General features: G+C 45.6%; 1 protein-coding gene across 2 annotated transcripts in view; it reads right to left on the bottom strand.

Annotated features, from left to right (window-relative positions):
- The window catches only part of LOC122798813, a 2048867-nt gene that overhangs the window by 696873 nt on the left and 1332169 nt on the right, over positions 1 to 19825 (bottom strand). For both annotated transcript variants that reach the window (XM_044067935.1, XM_044067936.1), the window contains exon 17: positions 18290 to 18401. In XM_044067935.1, coding sequence (XP_043923870.1) covers positions 18290 to 18401 — 112 coding nt within the window. The remainder of the gene's footprint in view (positions 1 to 18289; positions 18402 to 19825) is intronic.

Raw genomic sequence — 19825 nt, 5'->3', positions numbered from 1 at the left:
GACCAAAGGGCAGAGCTCTGAACTGATGATGGCTGGCTCCCAGCCAGAAGCAAAGGAATCTTCTAAAGCTTCTGTCCATTTTGATGTGGTAGTACGCATCCTGAAGATCTATAGAGCACATCCAATTGTCCTGACCCAGAAAGGGTAAAATGGACTGTAGCGTGACCATCCGAAACTTCGTTCTTTGTACAGACTTGTTCAGTCTGCCGAGATCCAGAATGGGTCTCCAGTCCCCTGTCTTTTTTGGTACCAAAAAGAACCTTGAGTAAATTCCGGATCCTTGTTGGTCTGCTGGGACTTGCTGGATGGCCCTTTTTCTTAGCAGATTTGAGGCTTCTTGAACTGCTTGGTCCCTCAGATTGGGTGGAACATCTGGAAGGGACTTGTTTGACCTTAAGGGGGTGCGAACAAAGGGGATTCTGCAGCCTCCGGATATAACGGACTGTACCCATGTATCTTGTGTTATGTCTTGCCAGGCTCTTGGATACAGTGATAATCTTCCCTCGACTGCCTCCAGAGGTGGGGCAGCCGGGCAACCCTTCAGCGATGCTGGAAGGGCTTCTCAGAGAAGGATTCTCTGCTGCCCTGACTTTGCGGACCCCCTCTGCTCCGAGGGCGGCGTCTATTATTCTTCCCTCCTCTGCTCCTGGATGGGAACTCACCACGTGTGTCCAGCAAGGCTCCCTGAGATTTCCGGAACCACATTTTTCCACTCTTCTGACCCTTGGAATATGGTCTGGAAGGAGTGGAAAAACAGACTCCTACGGCAGAGAGAGTCTTGCCTTCCTGCTCACACCTGGTAAGGGTGCCCTTCACCTGTGATCCAAAGAGAGAGGAACCATCAAAGGGGGTGTTGGTGAAAGACGCTCCAAAAGGTTCCGCAAAGTTACGTAGCAGCATCCAAGCGTGTCTCCTTAGGGCAACGCCGGTGCCTGCGGCTCTACTCACACCATCGGCTGCATACGAAATGAGCCTCATGGAGGAGTTTACCACTGAATTAAGAGTCGCCAGCTGGGAGGCTGCTTTAGCCTGGGCCCCCTCAGCTGATGGATCTTGAAGGGTATCTCCACGCTCTTTAAGGAGATCCCTTTGAAGACTGGTAAAGTGGCACAAATAATTCAGGGACCTCATGGAAAAGGTCGCTGAAGAAAACATCTGCTTCCCATATCTGTCCATCGTCCTGGACTCCTTGTTAGGAGGATGGACAGATGAAAAAGTTTCTGCCAACTTCTTCTTTGTAGCCGCCGCTACCACCATGGCATCAATGGGGACACTTAGTCAAAAACTGCTTGTCCTGTGGTGCAGTAATGAATTTGGCAGGTCTTCTGGGGGTCGGTTCCACTGAGTCTGGAGCTGACCATGCCTTCCGAGCCACTACAGACATCAGTGGATCGAAAGGCAGAGACACCTAGCAGGTGGAAGGTCGGGATCTAAACGCATCCAGAAATACAGACTCATCCTCGGAAGGGCTTAGGGCAGTCCAGTTCCCTCTCTGCCTAAGCATCTCAAGGATGTCTGAGAAAAAGACATCTTCAGAGGGGGATCTTGGGGACCCTTCTGAATCCTCTAAGTCGGTATCTGATGTGATAGACTCAGGGGAGTCAACATGCTTCCTCTTGCATTTCCTCTTACGGGGTGGCTCCTCTGAATGATCAGGGGAGGCCTCAAAAGAGGAAGATACACCCAGAAGGGTGGAGCGCTGGATCCCCATGCTTGGGATCTGGAAGAGGGGCAGAGGCTGACACAGGCACCCTAGGGGGAGGAGCTGATGGGGTCGATTGTGGGACTGACTCGGGGGCCAGTACACTCATCACCTCGAAGGCATCCCTGCCCGGACGTGGAGAGGGCTCCGGCTCCGAGGCAGATGTGGGAGCCGAGCTCACCTGAGCCAAAGCCCCGAGGGGGAGAGCGGGGTCGGACAAGGGTCTGATGCCACTCGCTCCCTTGGAGCAGACGAGGGAGTCCCGGCACCCAGACCCCTCCAGGGACAGTACCATGGAAGGGATCAGAGCAGACGAAGGAGAAGGTATCGGTGCAGACGGTTCCATGACTTGAACCCCAACGAACTCTGGCTCCGAGCTCAAAGGATGAGTCGGAGGAGGAATATCTACAGACGTGGACGGAGCAGACACCTGATGAGGGGGGCTTGACAACATTTTGGCTAGGGCCTGCGATTTTAACAGCCTACTGACCACTCTTTCCAAGTCATGGTCCGAAAGCCTTGAGGAGCGAGAAGAGTGGGATGAGCGATGACTACTGACTGGAGCAGAGGTGATCTCGGAGCCGAACGTATCGACTCCAGAGAAGGAGACCTGGATCTTTTTCGACTCTTAGACAGCTCCGAGGAACGTGTTGGAGCCGACTGGGAGGGAGGAACATCGGTTCCAGCCGGAGCAGAGATGGATGGTATAGACTGGCCCAACAACGGCTCCGAACTGGGAGCCAAAGGTTTAGGTGGCCTGGAAGATTTCACAGGCTGAGCCTTAGCCGGTGAATCTTGGAGCTTGAACAAACCCCTTAGGATCAACTTGTTTTTGCGCTCCTGCAGGACTCTTGGACTGTAAGAATGGCAAATGGAGCAAGAGTCCTGCAGGTGCAAGGCACCCAGACAATAAACACAAGAAGTGTGACCATCTGTCAGAGACATCATTTGACAACATGAGTCACACTTTTTGAATCCGGACGGCTTAAGTTCTTTGGACATCCTAAAGGAAAAACCAAGGAACACACACAAAAGAAATAAGGTAACTAAAAATTACACACTACAGTTACCACAACCAAAAACTACAAGCAATGTATTTACTTGCACTACTACAAACAAAAAACTATAATTAACTATCACTAAACAACTAACATTGATTTTTTTTTTTTTTTTAAAAGAGAAAAGGTTATCCTCTAACTTAAACGGAAAACCTTTTTGAGGGAAGGGGAGAGAAGGGGGGGGGGGGAGTACAGTTTTGTACCTACCATAAATGTAGATGTCCGATAGATATGCAACTGCAGTCCTTACATATGGGTTGTCCTGCCTCAGGCAGCCCTTCGGTCGGCCGGATTCCAACGTCTGGGTCCGGCGTCGGCTGATGTCACCTCCCCCTCCACGTCAGAGCGGCTGGGGTATAAAAGCATCAGCCGACGCCATCTTCCTCAGTGTTTCTTGCCCCAGATGCCAGGTGCCCTTCCAAGGAAGGCTAAATTTAGAAACTGGATTAAAAATTCCAGACATGCACAACAGTAATAAACAGATACACCATAACAGATATCCCCAGCTAAGTTGTATAAGGGGGAGTGGACCCAAAAGGAGAAGATACAGAGGGGTAGAAGGGAGGGAAAACCTGACTGCAGTTGCATATCTATCGGACATCTACATTTATGGTAGGTACAAAACTGTACTATGTCCTTCAAGAATGCAACTGCAGTCCTTACATATGGGTTGATTACCATAGCCATGCTGGGGGTGGTAGGCTCTAAGATAAAGATGGTGTAGCTAAAATGCCCTGCAGGACTGCCGAAGCAAAGCCTGCTCGGGATCTGGAATATAAAAGCAGGTTGTAGTGTTTGGAAAATGTATGCACGGAGCTTCATGTAGCAGCTTCTAGAATGTCCTTTGTAGCCACCCCTCTTAGAAAGGCTGTGGAGGTGGCTATAGCTCTGGTGGAGTGTGGCCTGATATTGGCTGGCACACCTTTTCCATGGAAAGAATAACAGAATCTGATGCAGTGTCCAATCCATTTTGAAAATGTTTGTTTGGAAATAGCCTTTCCTTGCACTCCAGCAGCGTAAGCTACAAATAGCTGGTCAGACTTTCTGTTGGCCTTTGTTCTGTCCAAGTAGTAGCGCAGTTGTCTGTGTATGTCCAAAGTGTGCAGCAGCTTTTCTCCTTTATTTTGAGGATTGGGGAAGAAGGTAGGCAGGTGAATTGTTTGAGTTAGAGACACCCTGGATACCACTTTTGGCATGAATGAAGGATTGGTTCTTAAAGAAACTCTGTCCCGATGAAAAATGAGAAATGGAGGTACTGCCATGAGGGCCTGTATCTCCGAAACTCTTCTTGCTGAGGTAATTGCCAACAGGAAAACTGTTTTCCAGGAGAGGAATTGCAATTCTGAAGAAAAGGAGGAAGAGTTAATTTTTCCAACACGAAGTTGAGGTCCCATGCAGGCACTGGTGGTTTTCTGGGAGGTTTGATATTCTTTATCCCTCTTAGAAACTGTCTTAGCAAAGGATGTGAAAACACAGGTGGACCACTATTGTAGTTTGCTGAAATTGCTGAAGCGTGTATGTTTATGGAAGAATATGAAAGTCCATTATGTAGCATTTCTGCCAAGTATTCTAGTATCTGTGGGATGCTCATCACTGATGCATCCTGGCCCTTGTTGGCATTCCAGATGTTGAATCTCTTCCATTTGGCTGAATAAGTTTTTCTGGTGGAAGGTCTGCGTGCTTCCAGTAAGATCTGTTGAACTTCCTTGGAGAGCGAGATATGGGGAGAAGTCATGGAACCCTCCAAGCTGCCAGCTGCAGAGTTTGCAGTTTGGGATGAACCGTCCTGTAATTGTGCTGAGTCAAAAGCAGAAGCCATTGAGAGGCAGGGGCCACGGCTCAGTGCAAGTTATGCTCCTTAGTAATGGATACCAGTGCTGTCTCGGCCAGTCTGGAGCTATCAAAATGCCTTTCGGTTGTTCTGCTTTGATCTTCAGTAACACCTTGGTCATTAATGGTAGAGGTGGGAATGCATAGATTGTTAGAGAGTTCCAGCTGAAGGAGAGAGCATCCATTCTTCAGGCTTGAGGATGGCGAGTCCTCGAGCAGAACTTCTTCAGATGATGATTGAGGTGTGAGGCAAAGAGATCTATGTCTGGCCTCCCCCATGCCTGAGTTATTTGTGAAAAAATGTCTGGATGCAACATCCATTCGTGCGGGTCCAAAATGTTTCTGCTTAGACTGTCCGCCAGAACATTGTCCTTGCCTGGAACAAACTGGGATTGCAACTGTATGTTCAGTTTCAGGGACTTTTCCCAAAGCGTCATTGTTAGTCTGCAGAGGGGGTAAGAATGAGTACCTCCCTGTTTGTTTATGTACCACATAACAGTGGTGTTGTCTGTCTTTATTAGCAGATGACCTTGTTGAAGAAATTTTCCGAAGGCCTCGATTGCATGAATGACTGCTAACATCTCTTTTTGATTGATGTGTAGATGCACTTCCCGGGGAGCCCATTGCCCTTGAATGCATCTGCCCTCCATGTGCACCCCCCATCCATGATCTGAGGCGTCTGTTGTAATGGTTTGGCTTGTTGGAGGTTTGTTGAAAGACATGCCTTTGTTTAGCTGGCTTGCTTGTGCCCACCACAAAAATTCCTTTTGTAGACATGGAAAGAGTGGGATAATTGCTTCTAAGTTGTGGCTGTGTTGAGACCATAAACTTTTTAGGTACCATTGTAGTTTTCTCATGTGTAGTCTTGCCAGTGGAATCAGTAGAATGCAAGATGCCATGTAACCCAGGGCCTGCAGGATTTTCCTTGCAGTCATCTGGGTGAGTTTTGCTAGGCTTTTGAAGTAATCTGGTAATTGTTCATGCTTCTCTTCTGTGAGGAAAGCCATTTGTAATTTTGTGTCCAGTTTTGCTCCTAGAAAAATTATTTGTTGGGATGGCAGTAGTCTTGATTTCTGAATGTTGACTGTGTATCCCAAAGCCTGTAGTAAGTGAATGACATAATTCAAGTTTTTTGTCAAGGCTTGCTTGCTGTCCGCTTGTATAAGGCAGTCGTCCAGGTAAGGGTATATTTGTATTCCCTGGAGTCTGCAGTGTGCCACTACTGATGCCAGGCATTTCGTGAATACTCTGGGCGCAGTAGATAAGCCAAAAGGCAATGCTGAGAATTGATAATGCTCTGGCCCTGCAAGAAATCTGAGGTATCTTCTGCAACTGTGTCTGATTGGGACATGCAGGTATGCCTCCTTGAGGTCCAGTGTAACCAGCCAAGACCCCTTGCCCAGCATGGGAAGAAGTTGCTGTAGAGTCAGCATTTTGAATTTTGGCACAATGAGAAAAGTGTTTAGAGCGGACAAGTCCAGTATAGGTCTCCATTGCTTTTCTTTTCTTGGAACAAGGAACAGTCTTGAGTAGAATCCCTGGCCTTGCTCCTGAGGAGGGACTTTTTCTATTGCTTTGATTTGTAGCAGCTTTGAAACTTGTATGACTGCCTCTGCCCTTTGATTTTGTGGCAGATTTGGCATGCCTTGTCTTGTTGGTAAAGTATGGAAGTGGAACCTGTAACCTTGGTCTATTATGTCCAGAATCTATTTGTCCTTTGTTAAAACGTGCCAATTTTTTGAAAATAAGGATAATTTTCCGCCTAAAGGTGCTTCTCTTTGAGCCTTGGTCGGCAGTGTGAAAGTCAAGTCATTGTGTTTGTCCCTGTGGAGCAGTAGAAGTCCCTGCGCCAGTTCTGATTAGTCGGCTGCCATTGGCATCCCCTGTAGTAGCCTCGGTATTGCCCTCTCCCTCGGGCACGCCTTTTTTTCCCCCTTTGGAACTTGTCAGCGTCTGGAAAGGACCAATTCTTCGAAGGCCAATTCCTGCTGAACCTTGGTGGCTGAACCTGGAGGAAATCTTTGACTTGTTTGCACTGATTTAGCCTTTTCCTCAATTGATTTCAACACATCCTGAGCATTAGCACCAAATAGCTTGTGTTTTTCCAGAGGTGCATCTAGAAGCTTTACTTTAACATGATCTGGCAATGCCTGTTCTTTCAACCAAGCATGTCTACGTATGACGGCCCCTGTCATTGCTGCCCTACATGAAGCTTCCAATGCATCATAACCACACTGAAGAAAATGATTGCTAACCTGCTGTGTGTTATGAACCAAATCCTGCAAGGCCTTTCTATCTAAAGGCTCAGGAGAGGCTAACTTTTTCTGCAAATCATCCATCAAGAAATCCTGATACTGAAACATATGAAAAAGGCAATTAAGAGCCCTCATGGAAAGGGTGGTTGAGGTATAAACCTTTTTGCCCCACCTCTCCAGGGACCTGGATTCCCTGTCTGCGGGCAAAGGATTTTTGGCCGTGGAAGTAGCCACTCCTTTGGGCCCCTGGGAAATAGTTTCTAGGTCAACAGAATGGGCCTTAAAAAGATGTTTATGAGTCTCAGGAACCCTGAAGTATCTGTCTGGCTTGACAGGAGCAGGAGGGAGAGAATCAGGAGAAGCACTCGATTCTGAGTACACATCATCCAGAACATCTAACACTGGTGGGATAGCTAAAGGCCTGTGCTGGGGAAGCTTAAGGAAAGTACGGAGCCGTTTCCTGGAGTGGGAGAATTCCTGGCCCTGCCACTGAAAATGCTCTCTCACGGAGTGGAGAATTTCCCCAAAAGAAATATCCTCAGGAGGAGAGGCAGAAGAAATAGATTCCTCAGCATCAGAATCCTCCTAGGCCTGGAAAGACTCTTCCTGGGAGTCTGAATGGTCTGAGTCACCAGAGGCTTCATCTGAGGAAAGGGTATCTATCTGCTCAACCCTAGGCCTTTTGTCTGAAGGCGGCTGAGAACCTCTGTCAGGATGAGCCTGGGAGCCTCTGATTAAGGAAATTAGATCTGCAGCTAAAGTCATGATCTGTTTATCAGAAGTGGGACCCTGAGAAAAAGATTTAGGAGGGTGAGACTTAGCCTGGCTGGCAGCCTTAGCACGTGTGTAGGCCTTGATGGACATAGAAACCGGAGGCCTAGCTGCCCCACGTGCTGGAGTAACTTTGTCCACCGGTATGGTCTCAGGAAAATCTTGGGCTTCGGTTTCTGGAGGAAAATCAACAACCGGCACCGCGGTAGGCTCCGGGGCCGAAGAGAACTGTAAAGCGGTGTCGTCGGTCTGGAGCGGTGGAATTACCACCTCAGAAGAGACCGATACACTCGCAGTAGGTTTTGGCGTGGTGTCGGAGGAAGTCGCGGGCCGAGGGTGTCGGTCCCAGTCCTTCCGTTTTTTGGAAATATGTGTTGTCGGTTGTTCCGACGGCATGATATAGGAGTACTTTTCGCCAAAAAAGTCTTCAGCAAATTCTGCCCGGCGCCTGAGTGTGTGCTTATTGAAGCAAGCACAGGCAGTACAGGCCTAGACGTCGTGGTCTGGGCCAAGGCAGGGAAGGCAGTAAGAATGGAAGTCCTTATGAGGTATTTGTTTACCACAAGACAAACAGTTATTAACTTTTGCAGTTTTATCTGACATCGGCCGAGGCAAGAAAAGGTTCCCCAACGGGGTACTTAGCTTTTTGATGACTTCGGTTACTGAAAATACAGGAGCTGGCCGACCGGCACTTGCGAACTGCTTCTGCTTCGGGCACCGCGCGGCAAGAAAGACAGAGGAAGATGGCATCGGCTGATGCTTTTATACCCCAGCCGCTCTGACGTCGGGGAGGAGGCGACATCAGCCGACGCCGGACCCAGACTTTGGAATCCGGCCGACCGAAGGGCTGCCTGAGGCAGGACAACCCATATGTAAGGACTGCAGTTGCATTCTTGAAGGACATCTCTCTAACTAAAACGAGTTTCTGAGAAGAAGTAACAAGGATTAGGTATAGACTTAGCTACAATACAACAGTTTAAACTAAACAACTAACTCTACACTAAAACTAACAGTTTTTATAATAAGAAAAAAGATAATAAAGTTTTATACGACCTGAGCCAGTAGAACAACCTCACAGCAGAAGCGGCAAACGAGATCTGGGTGGCTAGTGCCAGGCATCATGGGATATAGGGGGCCTCGAGCCAGTAAGCAGCTCTCGAGCTTTTGAAGATGGCCGAGTCGGAAACGAGGATCGGCTCCGAACCCAACCAGCAAGAATGAAGGCAAGATAGACAACTTAACATACACTGTTCTGTGAGATGGAAGATGATTTCTCCAAGGTCACTTGGAATCCCTGAGTGAGTATCAATTCCTTGACACATTAGGAAATCTTGACACCTGGAAAGAGAGCTTGCAAATATAAGCCAATCATTCAAATGTGGAAAGATGTGAATGCCTTGGGGTCTGCAAGGAGAAATTACTAGAGCCAGATACTTTTGAAATGCCTCTGGTGTAGGAGACAGGCCAAATGGCAAGATGAAATTGAAAATATAAGTCAGACACTGAAAACCTTTAAAAAAAGTCTGCATTCTCTGTAAACTGGTATGTGATAAGCACCTTGCAAGCCTGTTACCAAAAAGCTGAAAGGAGGTAAGAGGGTTAATCTTGAACTTTGAGACTTTAACATAAAGGTCAAGAAAGGAGAGGTGTAGGACTTACCTAAGTTCCCTTCTTTGGCAGCAAAAAGATTCTTGAATAAAATCCTTTCCCTGTCTGATCTGAGGGGACCCGGCTCTGTGACCTGCAGAGTCAATAGTTGTCCCAAAACTAGTGGAAAAAGGGAAGTTTGGCTCACAGAATGAGAAAGTGTCCCCCAAAAAAGCGGAGGGGACTCGCACTGACATTTGTACACTTGCTGATTTATTCTCAGAACCCATTTGTCTGAGACTGCCTGATGACACTGAGTACACTGTATGTCTAGACTCTGGGATACATTTAAAGGATTTTCAAGGGGTGGGGTGGGTTGGCAGGATGAAGGGGTGAGTACTTATTCAGACTTTTTGTTTGAACTGTCCTTGGCTCTGGAAGTCTCCCTCACCTTCTTTTCTGAGCCATTCAGTTTGCCTGTACCTTGGCACAGACTGTTTTGTACCCCAAAAGGGTTTCTGAATTGGAAAGACCATTAATACTAAATTTAGAAAATGAAGGTTGAAAGATTTGTGTAACCCTTTGAATCAACTTTCATCAAGTCTTTTAAGAACATCAGTTACAGAAGGGCAAACAATACATCTCTGTCAAGGGGAGAATTTAAAACCTCAGCTTTAACATCTTCTGACAAGTTTTGAGAACATAACCAAGTAGACCTTCTGACTGATCCAGCAGTAGCTGCTCTGGACACACAGCATCAGCAGAATCATAAGACCACTTTGTCTGCTTACTTGAGAAGCAAAATCTATTAAAGAATTTAGAAAAGTTTTAACCTGTAAAGGTGGAAGGTTGACATTTAACATTTAATGGTTCTTTTGCAAAAGTTAGAATGTTAAAGTCTGGCAGTTTATTCATTCTTAACTTCCAGAGGTTTAAACTTTCTTCCCCACATCAAAAGCTTTGGTGATCAGTTAAACATTCTGACAGAAAATTTGAAGTTTTGAGGTAAAAATATATATATATATATATATCAGTGACAACCCCCAGAATCAATATTTCCAGCATCTATGAACAGTTTTCTTCGCCATAAGGTAGATTTAGAAATCAAAAAGATTACCATTTTTCACAAAAAAAAAAAAAAATTCACAAAGGAAAAACAAATTAAATGTAGCAGTCAATGAAATAAAGAATTCCTAGCATAAAAAACTGTGTTCCACAGAAAAAAGTTTTCTTCCCCAACAACTGAAGAGGTTGAAGGCTATCTCTAAGAAGGATACTTACCTGCCTAGCTTTGAAAGAGCACTGACTGTCAACAACACCCTCAGGGAGAATATACTTTGGTGGTAAGAAAGTTCTGAGATTTTGGTGTCCCAACCACTGTTTTTATGCATCTCTCCTCGAGCCCCCATATCAGTTAAGGGTGAGTGGAAAACATCCTAAAATTTGAAGATGGACCTGTGATCATACCCTTAAAAGGATATTACCCATACTGCAACAGTGATCTAATGCTGAACGTCAGTTTTTTCATTCAGAAAATTTTTTAACTTTCTTTAGTTCAAGTATGCCTACAATTGTCAGGCAACCCAAAATCCTTTTGGCAGTCTTCTCAGATCACAGCCCGGTGTTTATGAGCTTACAGTAAGAAACACAGATATTCGGTAAGATTGGTTGGCATCTGGACCCACTATAATTAAAGACATGTGAGGACAGTTATTTTTAAGATTATAAAGACATCTGAGGACAGTTATTTTTTCGGAGTAGCTAATGCATTTTTGGAAAGAACACGACTTTTCAGCAGTCTCAATGAGCCCAAGTGGGAGACCTATAAACATAAGCGGAGAAATTCTGCCACTTATAAAGGGACCGGCAAGTTTACAGTCACTTAGATCAAGTTTTGGGAAATGGACAACATGACCAATGCAACACAGAAGCAATACCTTGAGGGAGTCTGACATCAGGAACAGTTAAACCTGTGACCATATGGGGAATCTAGGGCACTGTGTTATGCAATATTCCATGAGAAAAAGAAGGTTAGATTTTGGGGGGCTACAGTGTATTGAATTCCCAAATTACTGGCAAAGTCACTAAAAGTGACAATGTCAACATCTTACCTGAGTTTTAGCTGCAGGATCCACTTAAAATACTTGTCAAAAAACATCAATGAATTTGTGACAACCTTGTATAGCATGTTATTCTCAGTCCCTGTCATAAAAGACTTGGAAGAGTACCCCTTTTTATCTAGCTTGGAATGGCCTCTACTTGTCCAAGATGGAATGGCTTTCAACAAGTTACTGACCCTGGGTGATTGTAAGAGCGTCTCAATGATGAGGCATGGGAATAAAGCTTTTAAATATCTCTGTCTAGCAGGTTTGTAAACCTGAGACAACACACACAAGCTTCAAAACGTATGTTCTGTCCCTAAGGACAAGCAGTGCACATGTTAATTTTCAGGTGCAATATACTAACACCATGCACACTTTACTGATCTGGAAACAGGAGAAATGACCTTGCTGCTTTTGGTGTGTGAATGGATGGAAAATAGTTTTTAATCAAACAAAAAAGGTATGACTGTCCTCCAATGTCTAAATAAGCATTCTTTTCTTTCCGAGAAAAAGAAAGATGAAACAAAAAAGAAGTTATGTTCTTACCATAATGTTCCATCTGTGCTGTCCAACTTCATTCCATTAACCTGAGGGACTCCGTTCCAATGCATGGAACCGACCCAGCCACCTTCTCACACCCCGAGATTCCAAACTTGAGCTCCTCCTACCTGCCCACAATGTCCCACTCCCCCATGCTATATATGAAACTCCCAACAGAACATCAGAAACTCAATCAAGGAAAGAATTCCTAGCTAAACTTCTCCTAGGCTTCCAGAAAAAAACATGGTCAGGGGGAAGGGGGGCTGGAAGGTTAATGGAATGAAGTTGGACAACACAGATGGAATGTTATGATAAGAACATAACTTCTTTCTCTGATGCTGTCCAACTCATTCCATTAACCTGAGGGACAGTCCTCAGCTACAATACAGGGTGGCCAATAAGGAAGAATATTCCGGAGTACACCAGAACCAAAAACACTTCTGCTCCTGGATACCAGGTCCAATTTGTAATAACTGACGAAAGTATGAGAATTTGACCAAGTAGCAGCAGCACAAATATCTTCAATAGAAACTTTGGACCGAAAAGCTTGAGACGTAGCCACAGACCTTGTAGAGTGCGTCCTTATCGGACCTGGTAATGGAACGCCTTTAGAAGAATAAATGAACATAATGCAATCTCTTTCAACCATCTGGCTAAAGAAACTTTGGCCACTGCCTTGTCTTTTTTAGCATTTGAAAAGGAAACAAAAACTGATCACTCTTCCTGAAGGATTTAGTTCTATGGATGTAAAAATGAAGTTGTCTGTGCACATCAAGCATGTGTCAGGTGTATTCACCTTTGTTCTGATATTGAGGAAAGAAAACCGGAAGATCAACTGACTGGTTAATGTTAGTCTCTTTAGCCACCGTGGGTAAAAAAGAAAGATTTTTACGTAAAATAACTCTGTCTTTATGAGAGACCAAGTATGGGAACTTAGCGGAAAAAGCTTGCAGCTCAGACACTCTCCTGGCCCAGGTAATAGCTACTAGGAAAAGAGTATTCCAGGAAAGAAATGTTAGGTCTATGCTAGCTGACTGTTCAAAGGGGGGGATGGACCAAAGCCTGTAAAATCATAGTAAGATCCCTTGGGGGTATAGGATCCTTGACTGGAGGTCGTAGTAAAAAAAGTGCCCCTAAGAAAAGCTTTACATAACTTAGAAGAGGCCAAAGACACTGAATCAAAACCAAAGTAAAAGTTAGAAATGGCAGCAAGCTGAACCCTTGTCTGCAGAGTGACTAGCACCTTCCTTGAAAAGGAAAGCTAGAAAGTCTAGGACAACTAGAACTGGTGTGGTAAAATTCTGCTCCACCAAAAGAGAAAATCTTTTTCACTTGCTCTTGTAAATCTTGCAAGAGGAAGCTCTACATGATGAAATCAAAACGTCTCGACCTGGAGAAGACAGCCTGGGTGATCTAGCCATCATGAGAAGTGGAGAAACCATGCGTTTAATTTCAGGGCCTGAAGACTGGGGTGTGAATGCCTCGACGGATGAGACAAAAGATCTGGACCTGGATCCAACCTCATAGGAAGACGAATCAGATGAGACCAAAGAAAGCTGAACCAGGTTTATTGAGACCAAAAGGGAGCAATGAGGATCACTTTGTTTTGCAACTTGAAAGCTTTCTGTAGAAACTTGGGAATCAAGGGAAGAGAGGGAAAGGCATACACCGGAGGGCCAAGCATGACCCAGATCATCCCTGGGGGACTGTCCCCGAGTCAAGACAAAATCCTTGCTGCATTTGCTGTTGAGGGGGAACGCAAAGACGTCACAGCAAGGATAACCCCACATCTCGAAGACTGCCTCTGCCACGGATTGGTTCAGGGACCACTTGCGAAGCATCAGCAGAGCTCTGCGGAGTCTGTTGGCCAGAATGTTGGACTCCCCCAGAATGTGCGTTGTCACCAGAAACCAGTTGGAAGAAATCGCCCACTGCCAGACACTCACTGCGTCTCGACAAAGGGGGGTAAGACCTGGTCCATCCCTGTTTGATGAAGTACCAAATCACTGACATGTATTCTGTTTAGATCGCAATAGTCCTTCAAGGAAGAAATCTGTCTAATTCTTGCAATGCTAGAAGAACCACTCATTTAGAGGATACTGATATGCAGCTTGGTCTTTTGGGGTGTCCATGTGCCTTGGACCATCCGACCCAGACAATGCTCCCCACCCAAACTGGGATCTATCCATGACCAACGTGGCAGAAGAGAAACAAATGGTCATCCTAGAATCACGTCCAGTGACTGAACCCACCAAAGGAAACAATCCCTGCACACACAGGAAAGTTTTACGGCAAAATTCAAGAGATTTCTGAAGAGAGTCCACTGCAGAATGCATAAATGAAAATGTGCATTGGAAGAAGGGTTATGCTTCCTGCCATGAAGTCCAAAGCCTTCATGTTCAGAGGCCAGTGATGTTGCAGAAGTCAAGATCTGGTTGGCATGTGAACTCAGATTTAGTATTCTGTACAATGTAAAATAAACTTGAGCCACCGTTGTGTCCAGATGTGCCCCTATAAAGCCTATGTTCTGAAATGGGTCCAGAGGAGACTTTTGCCAATTTACCATTATGCCCAAGTTGGAAGCTAGATTGAGGAAGTAATCCCAGGCATGAAGGAGAAGATGCGTGGTTGGGACGGTTAGGAGCCAGTCATCCAGATATGGAAATATCTGATACCCTTGCAGTCGGAGATGAGCTGCAACTAGTGCTAGACATTTTGTGAACACCCTGGGGGCTGTGGTGATACCAAATGGAAGCACCCGACGCTGGTAGTGACTGGTTCCCAGCCTGAAGTATAGAAAGGACTTGGAGCATCTGTCCATCTTGATATGGTAGTACGCATCCTTGAGGTCAATAGAGCACATCCTATCACCCCTTCAGAATAGGTAAGATGGATTGAATCCTGACCATCCTGAACTTGGGGTGTTTCACTGACTTGTTCAGGTATGTGAGATGCAATACTGGCTGCAGATTCCCTGTTTTCTTGGGTACTAAAAAGAATCTAGAATAAGCGTCCAATCAAATCTGATTGCGGATGACCTCTTGAATGACTTTTTTGTAGTAACTTTCTTATTTCCTGGGCAGCATCCTCCCTCTGACTGGGTGGAACAATGGGGAGGCGAAATTTTTGTTCAGGAATGTTGGAAAAGGGAATGGAGTATCCTCTTGATGTGATCTGTAGCACCCATTTTTATTTGTGATGGCCTCCTAGGCTTCTGGGTGTAAGAAAACCATCCCCCAACTGCTTCCAGAGGAGAGAAGTCGGGAACCCCTTCAGGAATGCTGGAAAGGTTTTGTCTATGGCAGGTTCCCGCGATCCATGATTTTGCGGACCCCCTCAGCCATGTGCATGGTGTCTACTGCTCTGACTACCCCACTCCCGCTTTTGGGGGGGTCCCTGAGTGCCTTGGAAAGGGCCCTGCAACTTCCGAAACCACGCTTTCCTACTTCCATGTTGGTTTCTAGAAAACATCCATTGTAGAGTAGAAAAACAGATCCCGACGGCAAACACATTCTTACCATCTTTCTCACTCTGGGTCAAGGTGTCGCATACCATAGGCTCAAATAAGGTGGAGCCATCAAACTGGGCATTAAAGGAGGACTACTTGAAAGGCTCCGCAAAATCACACAGCCTCATCCAGGCATGATGCCAAATGGCAATGCCTGAACTGGCCCCGCCTTTGAGGTACCCTCCGCAGTGTGAAAGACAAGCCTCATGGACGCATTAGCCAGGGAATGTAGGGTGGCCAACCTACAGGAAACGCAGTCCTGCTCCTCGGGAGGTATGGACCTAGAGACTGAGCTAGAAAGTTCCTTAACTAAGTCCCTTTGTAGTCGGGTAAAATGACAGAGGTAGTTCAATGCCCAAAGAGCAAAGGTAGATGAAGCATAGACCCTCTTACCAAATCTGTCCAGAGCCTGGGATTCTCTATTGGGGGGGTGGACAAGAGAGTTCTCCTGAGCGAACTCTTTCTTGATGGCTACCACCACAACCAAGGCATCTACCGGGATTCCCTTGGACCAAAGCTGTTTGCCAGATGGGGCACTCACAATTTTATCAGCAAGCTTGGGGATGTGTTCAACTGTATCTGGCTCCTTCCAAGCTCTTGTCGACACCAGCTGGATCAGCAGCTCGATGGGGGAGGGGAGGAATGGGACACCCAGATGGCCCGGATCCAAAAGCTTCCAACAACACTGACTCCTCCGGGGAACGGGTCTGGAATAACCACCCACCCTTCTGAAGGATTTCAAAGAGGTTACCAAAGGTGACCTTGTCGGGTGGAGATCTGTGCGACTCTTCACCTTCCCCCAAGTCAGTAGCTGTGGTAGAGGATTCCATAGGGGAATCCACGTCTCCTTTTACACGTCTCTTCTGAGGAACCTCCTTGGGGGGGGGCACGCCGGGAAGGTATCAGAAGAAATATGAGGGTGCACTGAAGAAACAGTGTGTAGGCTTTCTGGGACTGGCTGTCCATGTGGTAGTGCATAGGTCTGGACACAGTTTCATAGTGAGATGGGGAGGTTCTGTTATGGTAGGTGCCAAGGATCTCTTGGGAGCAGAGAGGACCCTGTCCACCACTTTGAATGCGGAAGGACTCCAAACAACCTAAGGCTGTCTCACCGAGGCTGAAGCTGCTGGAAAAGACACCTCCCGGAACAGATGGGTCTCCCTCTCTGAGGGGGCACTCTGTGTGGACCTGTCAAAGACCGAGGCACCAAGGGGGACAGGTAAATCTGCGAAATTTGGAGCCAAAGTCCCCACCCACCGCGGAACACACCTCAATGCTCCAGCTCTAAGACATGCTCGGATCCAAAGCAGCCAGAGCCAAGCAAGTTGGGGAGAATGCCGGAGGAGGAGAAGAAATTTATATTGGCTCCAACACCCCGGCAGCAGGACCTGACGGAACCGACAACTCCAAAACCAAAGAACGAACTGGAGAAGGATCAACAGGCTGGAACAGTGAGAGCCTCACAGATCCAGAAGTGGAAGGGGAGGACATAAGTCCCAGCTGGATCTATGTCTGCAGGAACTGCCTCAAGAGCTTACCCATATCCCTGACACACAGACATCGGGAAGCTCTAGAAGAAGCTGAGGATGGGGGACGGGGAGATCTCTGCGGGGAATGGTTTGGAGATTGTCCAGGCATTCCCTACATGGAAGACCCTGGCTGTGAAATGGCTGGAGCTGACGCTGGGGGAAAAACATGTGGCCCTGTAGCCTCGGAGGAGGAAGTGGGGGGAGGACAGGAGGAGGTAAGTGAATTCTGAGCAGACCAGGTTGGTTCAGAAGATTTAGCCTTCTTACGGTGAGGTTCCAAGGAAGACTGCATGGGTGAAGGTCTCCTGGACTCGCAAAGCAGCAATTAACAAAAATTAGCACAAACCATTATAGAATACTTCTCAATGTGAGGGACAAGTTCTTTCTCAGATAAGAAGCATTTAAGAGAGAGAACACAAGCAGCACCAGTGGTGTCTCACCACCTGTGTCAGTAGACAAACAGGCATGTGATCTGGAAGGTGGGCAAACACCAAGTATTGTTTTAATACTACAGTGATGGTAGCCAAAGATGATGACCAGGGCGGCGTACAGGTAACAACCTGAAGTTTGAGCATTTTTTAAGGACTTCATTGCTTATTTTTTTGGTTCACTAACCCCAGAAATGAAAGTCCCGCCAGCCACCCTACTGACCCATTCATGCCTACTAAAAGCAAGTTACCACTGGCCCATACAGTCTCATGGACAGTCACGCACTGACAGTAGTACCATTAGCTGTGAGAGTTCTGGGTTTTTCTTATTTTCCTAGCACCCCCTTGCTGCTCCCAGACTTCTGCTAATGCTCATCTTTCCCTCACAGGGTACATACGTGTACAACCACACATATACCTCTTGCTAGACTGTATAACACTCATGCAAGTCAGTCAGCACAGTCTCTCTCAATGGACAAACACTGCTCTTCAAAGACAGATAAGCTAAGAATTACTGTTCCTCTCATACATTCTCATGCCAGATCCCCCAGCCTCCTTACTTGTAGACTCAACACCTGTTTGTAGCAATACATGTACATACACACAAAAGTGCATAAACTAACTCAGTATCCATTTACCTAATTCTTGCAGTATGACCAGTGAGGCGGACACACACGCACGCATACACACAATGCTCTTATACCACTAAAGGGTTTTTGTAGTGGGGCTTTGTTCCTGGCATCTGCTACTTGCATATGTCAAGTATGAAACGAGTGTAACTAAGAGCAGGGAAAAAGTTCTGTTGTACCACAACACTGAGCTTAACATATATTTCCACATTCACATCTGTAGTTTTGCTATGTTATTGTAATAACTGCAGTGACTGCCTTCAGAATTTCAATACTTAACATGTCTATACTTGCACAACAATGGTATAGCCATCACACTACCAAAAACTACAAAGGAAGACAATTCTTACCAGGAATAACTCCCTTGTTTTTCTTCACAGGCTTCAACACTGGCTCAAATTGAACAGTCAATGACTCACACAGTTCTTCCAAAACTGTTGTCAGGCGACCACAAATTTCATTCTACAGTAATCAGGGATTTGATAAAACAAGATTAAATCACTAAATGAAAACTATCAAAAATCATTAGCTTTTACAAAAGCAAGAGCTGTCTATAAGGAGTCCAGCATAGAACAGACGTACTCTAAGTTACTTGACAAAAAACAGACTTTTGAGTACATGTTGAAGCTTATTCTAATAACAGCAATCATCACCTTATCCAACAATCACTGGCTTCTGATTTTCCTGCAGTCTGCCTCCTGATGACACCCATCAACACCACATAAATCATAGTAGTATTTAAAGAGGCAAGAAGACCACAAGTATTTTTCACTTCTTTCCAACAGTTATACAACCACTACAATGAGCCCACTAGTCTGCTCTAACATGACCACTCTCATGAAAACTAGTGCAAGACAACATTTGAAGAAACATACTCTCTTTCCATTCACATACCTACACTGGCTAAGCCTCTGGAAAAGAAGCACAGGGTACAAAACCTGCTACAAGACAGTGCATCTGTGAGTGTACCATCTGCTGTAAAAAGATGACGTTTGACTCATCTTGCTCTGATGATCCCTAAACTTTAAGGTTACTTCCATGCCTGAAGAACATTGCTGGCCCTAATATTTATTAATCATAATGCAGTAAGCTGCTACGCTATAGCTGCTTCGCCCAATAACAATGCAGCTACCAGCAGCAGCCACAGCTCAACTGTCAAGGTGGCAGCTCTGTCAAAGCTCTCCTTCGCACTCAGGGTTTGAAATTAACATTTGATGTATTTTTACCAAATAAAATGTCCTCATTATCAGTAAATTAAGTAGAACATTTATGATCAGACATGTTTACATCTAAACATGTACAACTACACATGTACAACAAATGTCCTGAGATACTTCACACTAATGCAGCTTTCTTGTCTCCTGAAAGTACTTAGCAGGCAATGTTACCAGCTTAATCTAGCTTTACGTACACTAGTTTTGTAGTGAGTTGCATGACTGTATGCATTAAACATCTGCAAGCAAGACATTTGAGATTTTTAAAGTTTGAAAGCTGTTCTGGCATGACTGACAGGACTGTGCTGCTAATAAAGCACAAATACCATTCCCAATCAGTTTTATCCAAGGAGACAGTGTTTGCTGCACAAAACTATTAGTGTTTCTCATAAATAAACTTTCCTTTGAATTTATCTGAATCTAACTTATGACATGTTTAAATTACTGCCTGAGTTTTGAGTACTGCAAATATGAATCAGAGAGCTAAGCCCTGCATTTCTAATACAATACCAGATAAGAACTTTGACCAACAAAAAGAGGATTTATTCCTAAAAGACAATTTGTTTCATTTCATTTGTGGGGATTATGACGAACATTTTGAATGGGGTTCAACGCAGCTTTCCAGGGGGGGAAAAAGTTATGTTCTTACCATAACGTTCCATCTGTGTTGTT

Source organism: Protopterus annectens, chromosome 3.part1, assembly GCF_019279795.1.
Source record: "Protopterus annectens isolate FY-2018-M chromosome 3.part1, PAN1.0, whole genome shotgun sequence".
Taxonomy (NCBI): domain Eukaryota; kingdom Metazoa; phylum Chordata; order Ceratodontiformes; family Protopteridae; genus Protopterus; species Protopterus annectens.
The sequence above is the reverse complement of the archived record's forward strand: the minus strand, read 5'-3'. Positions and strand labels throughout refer to the sequence as shown.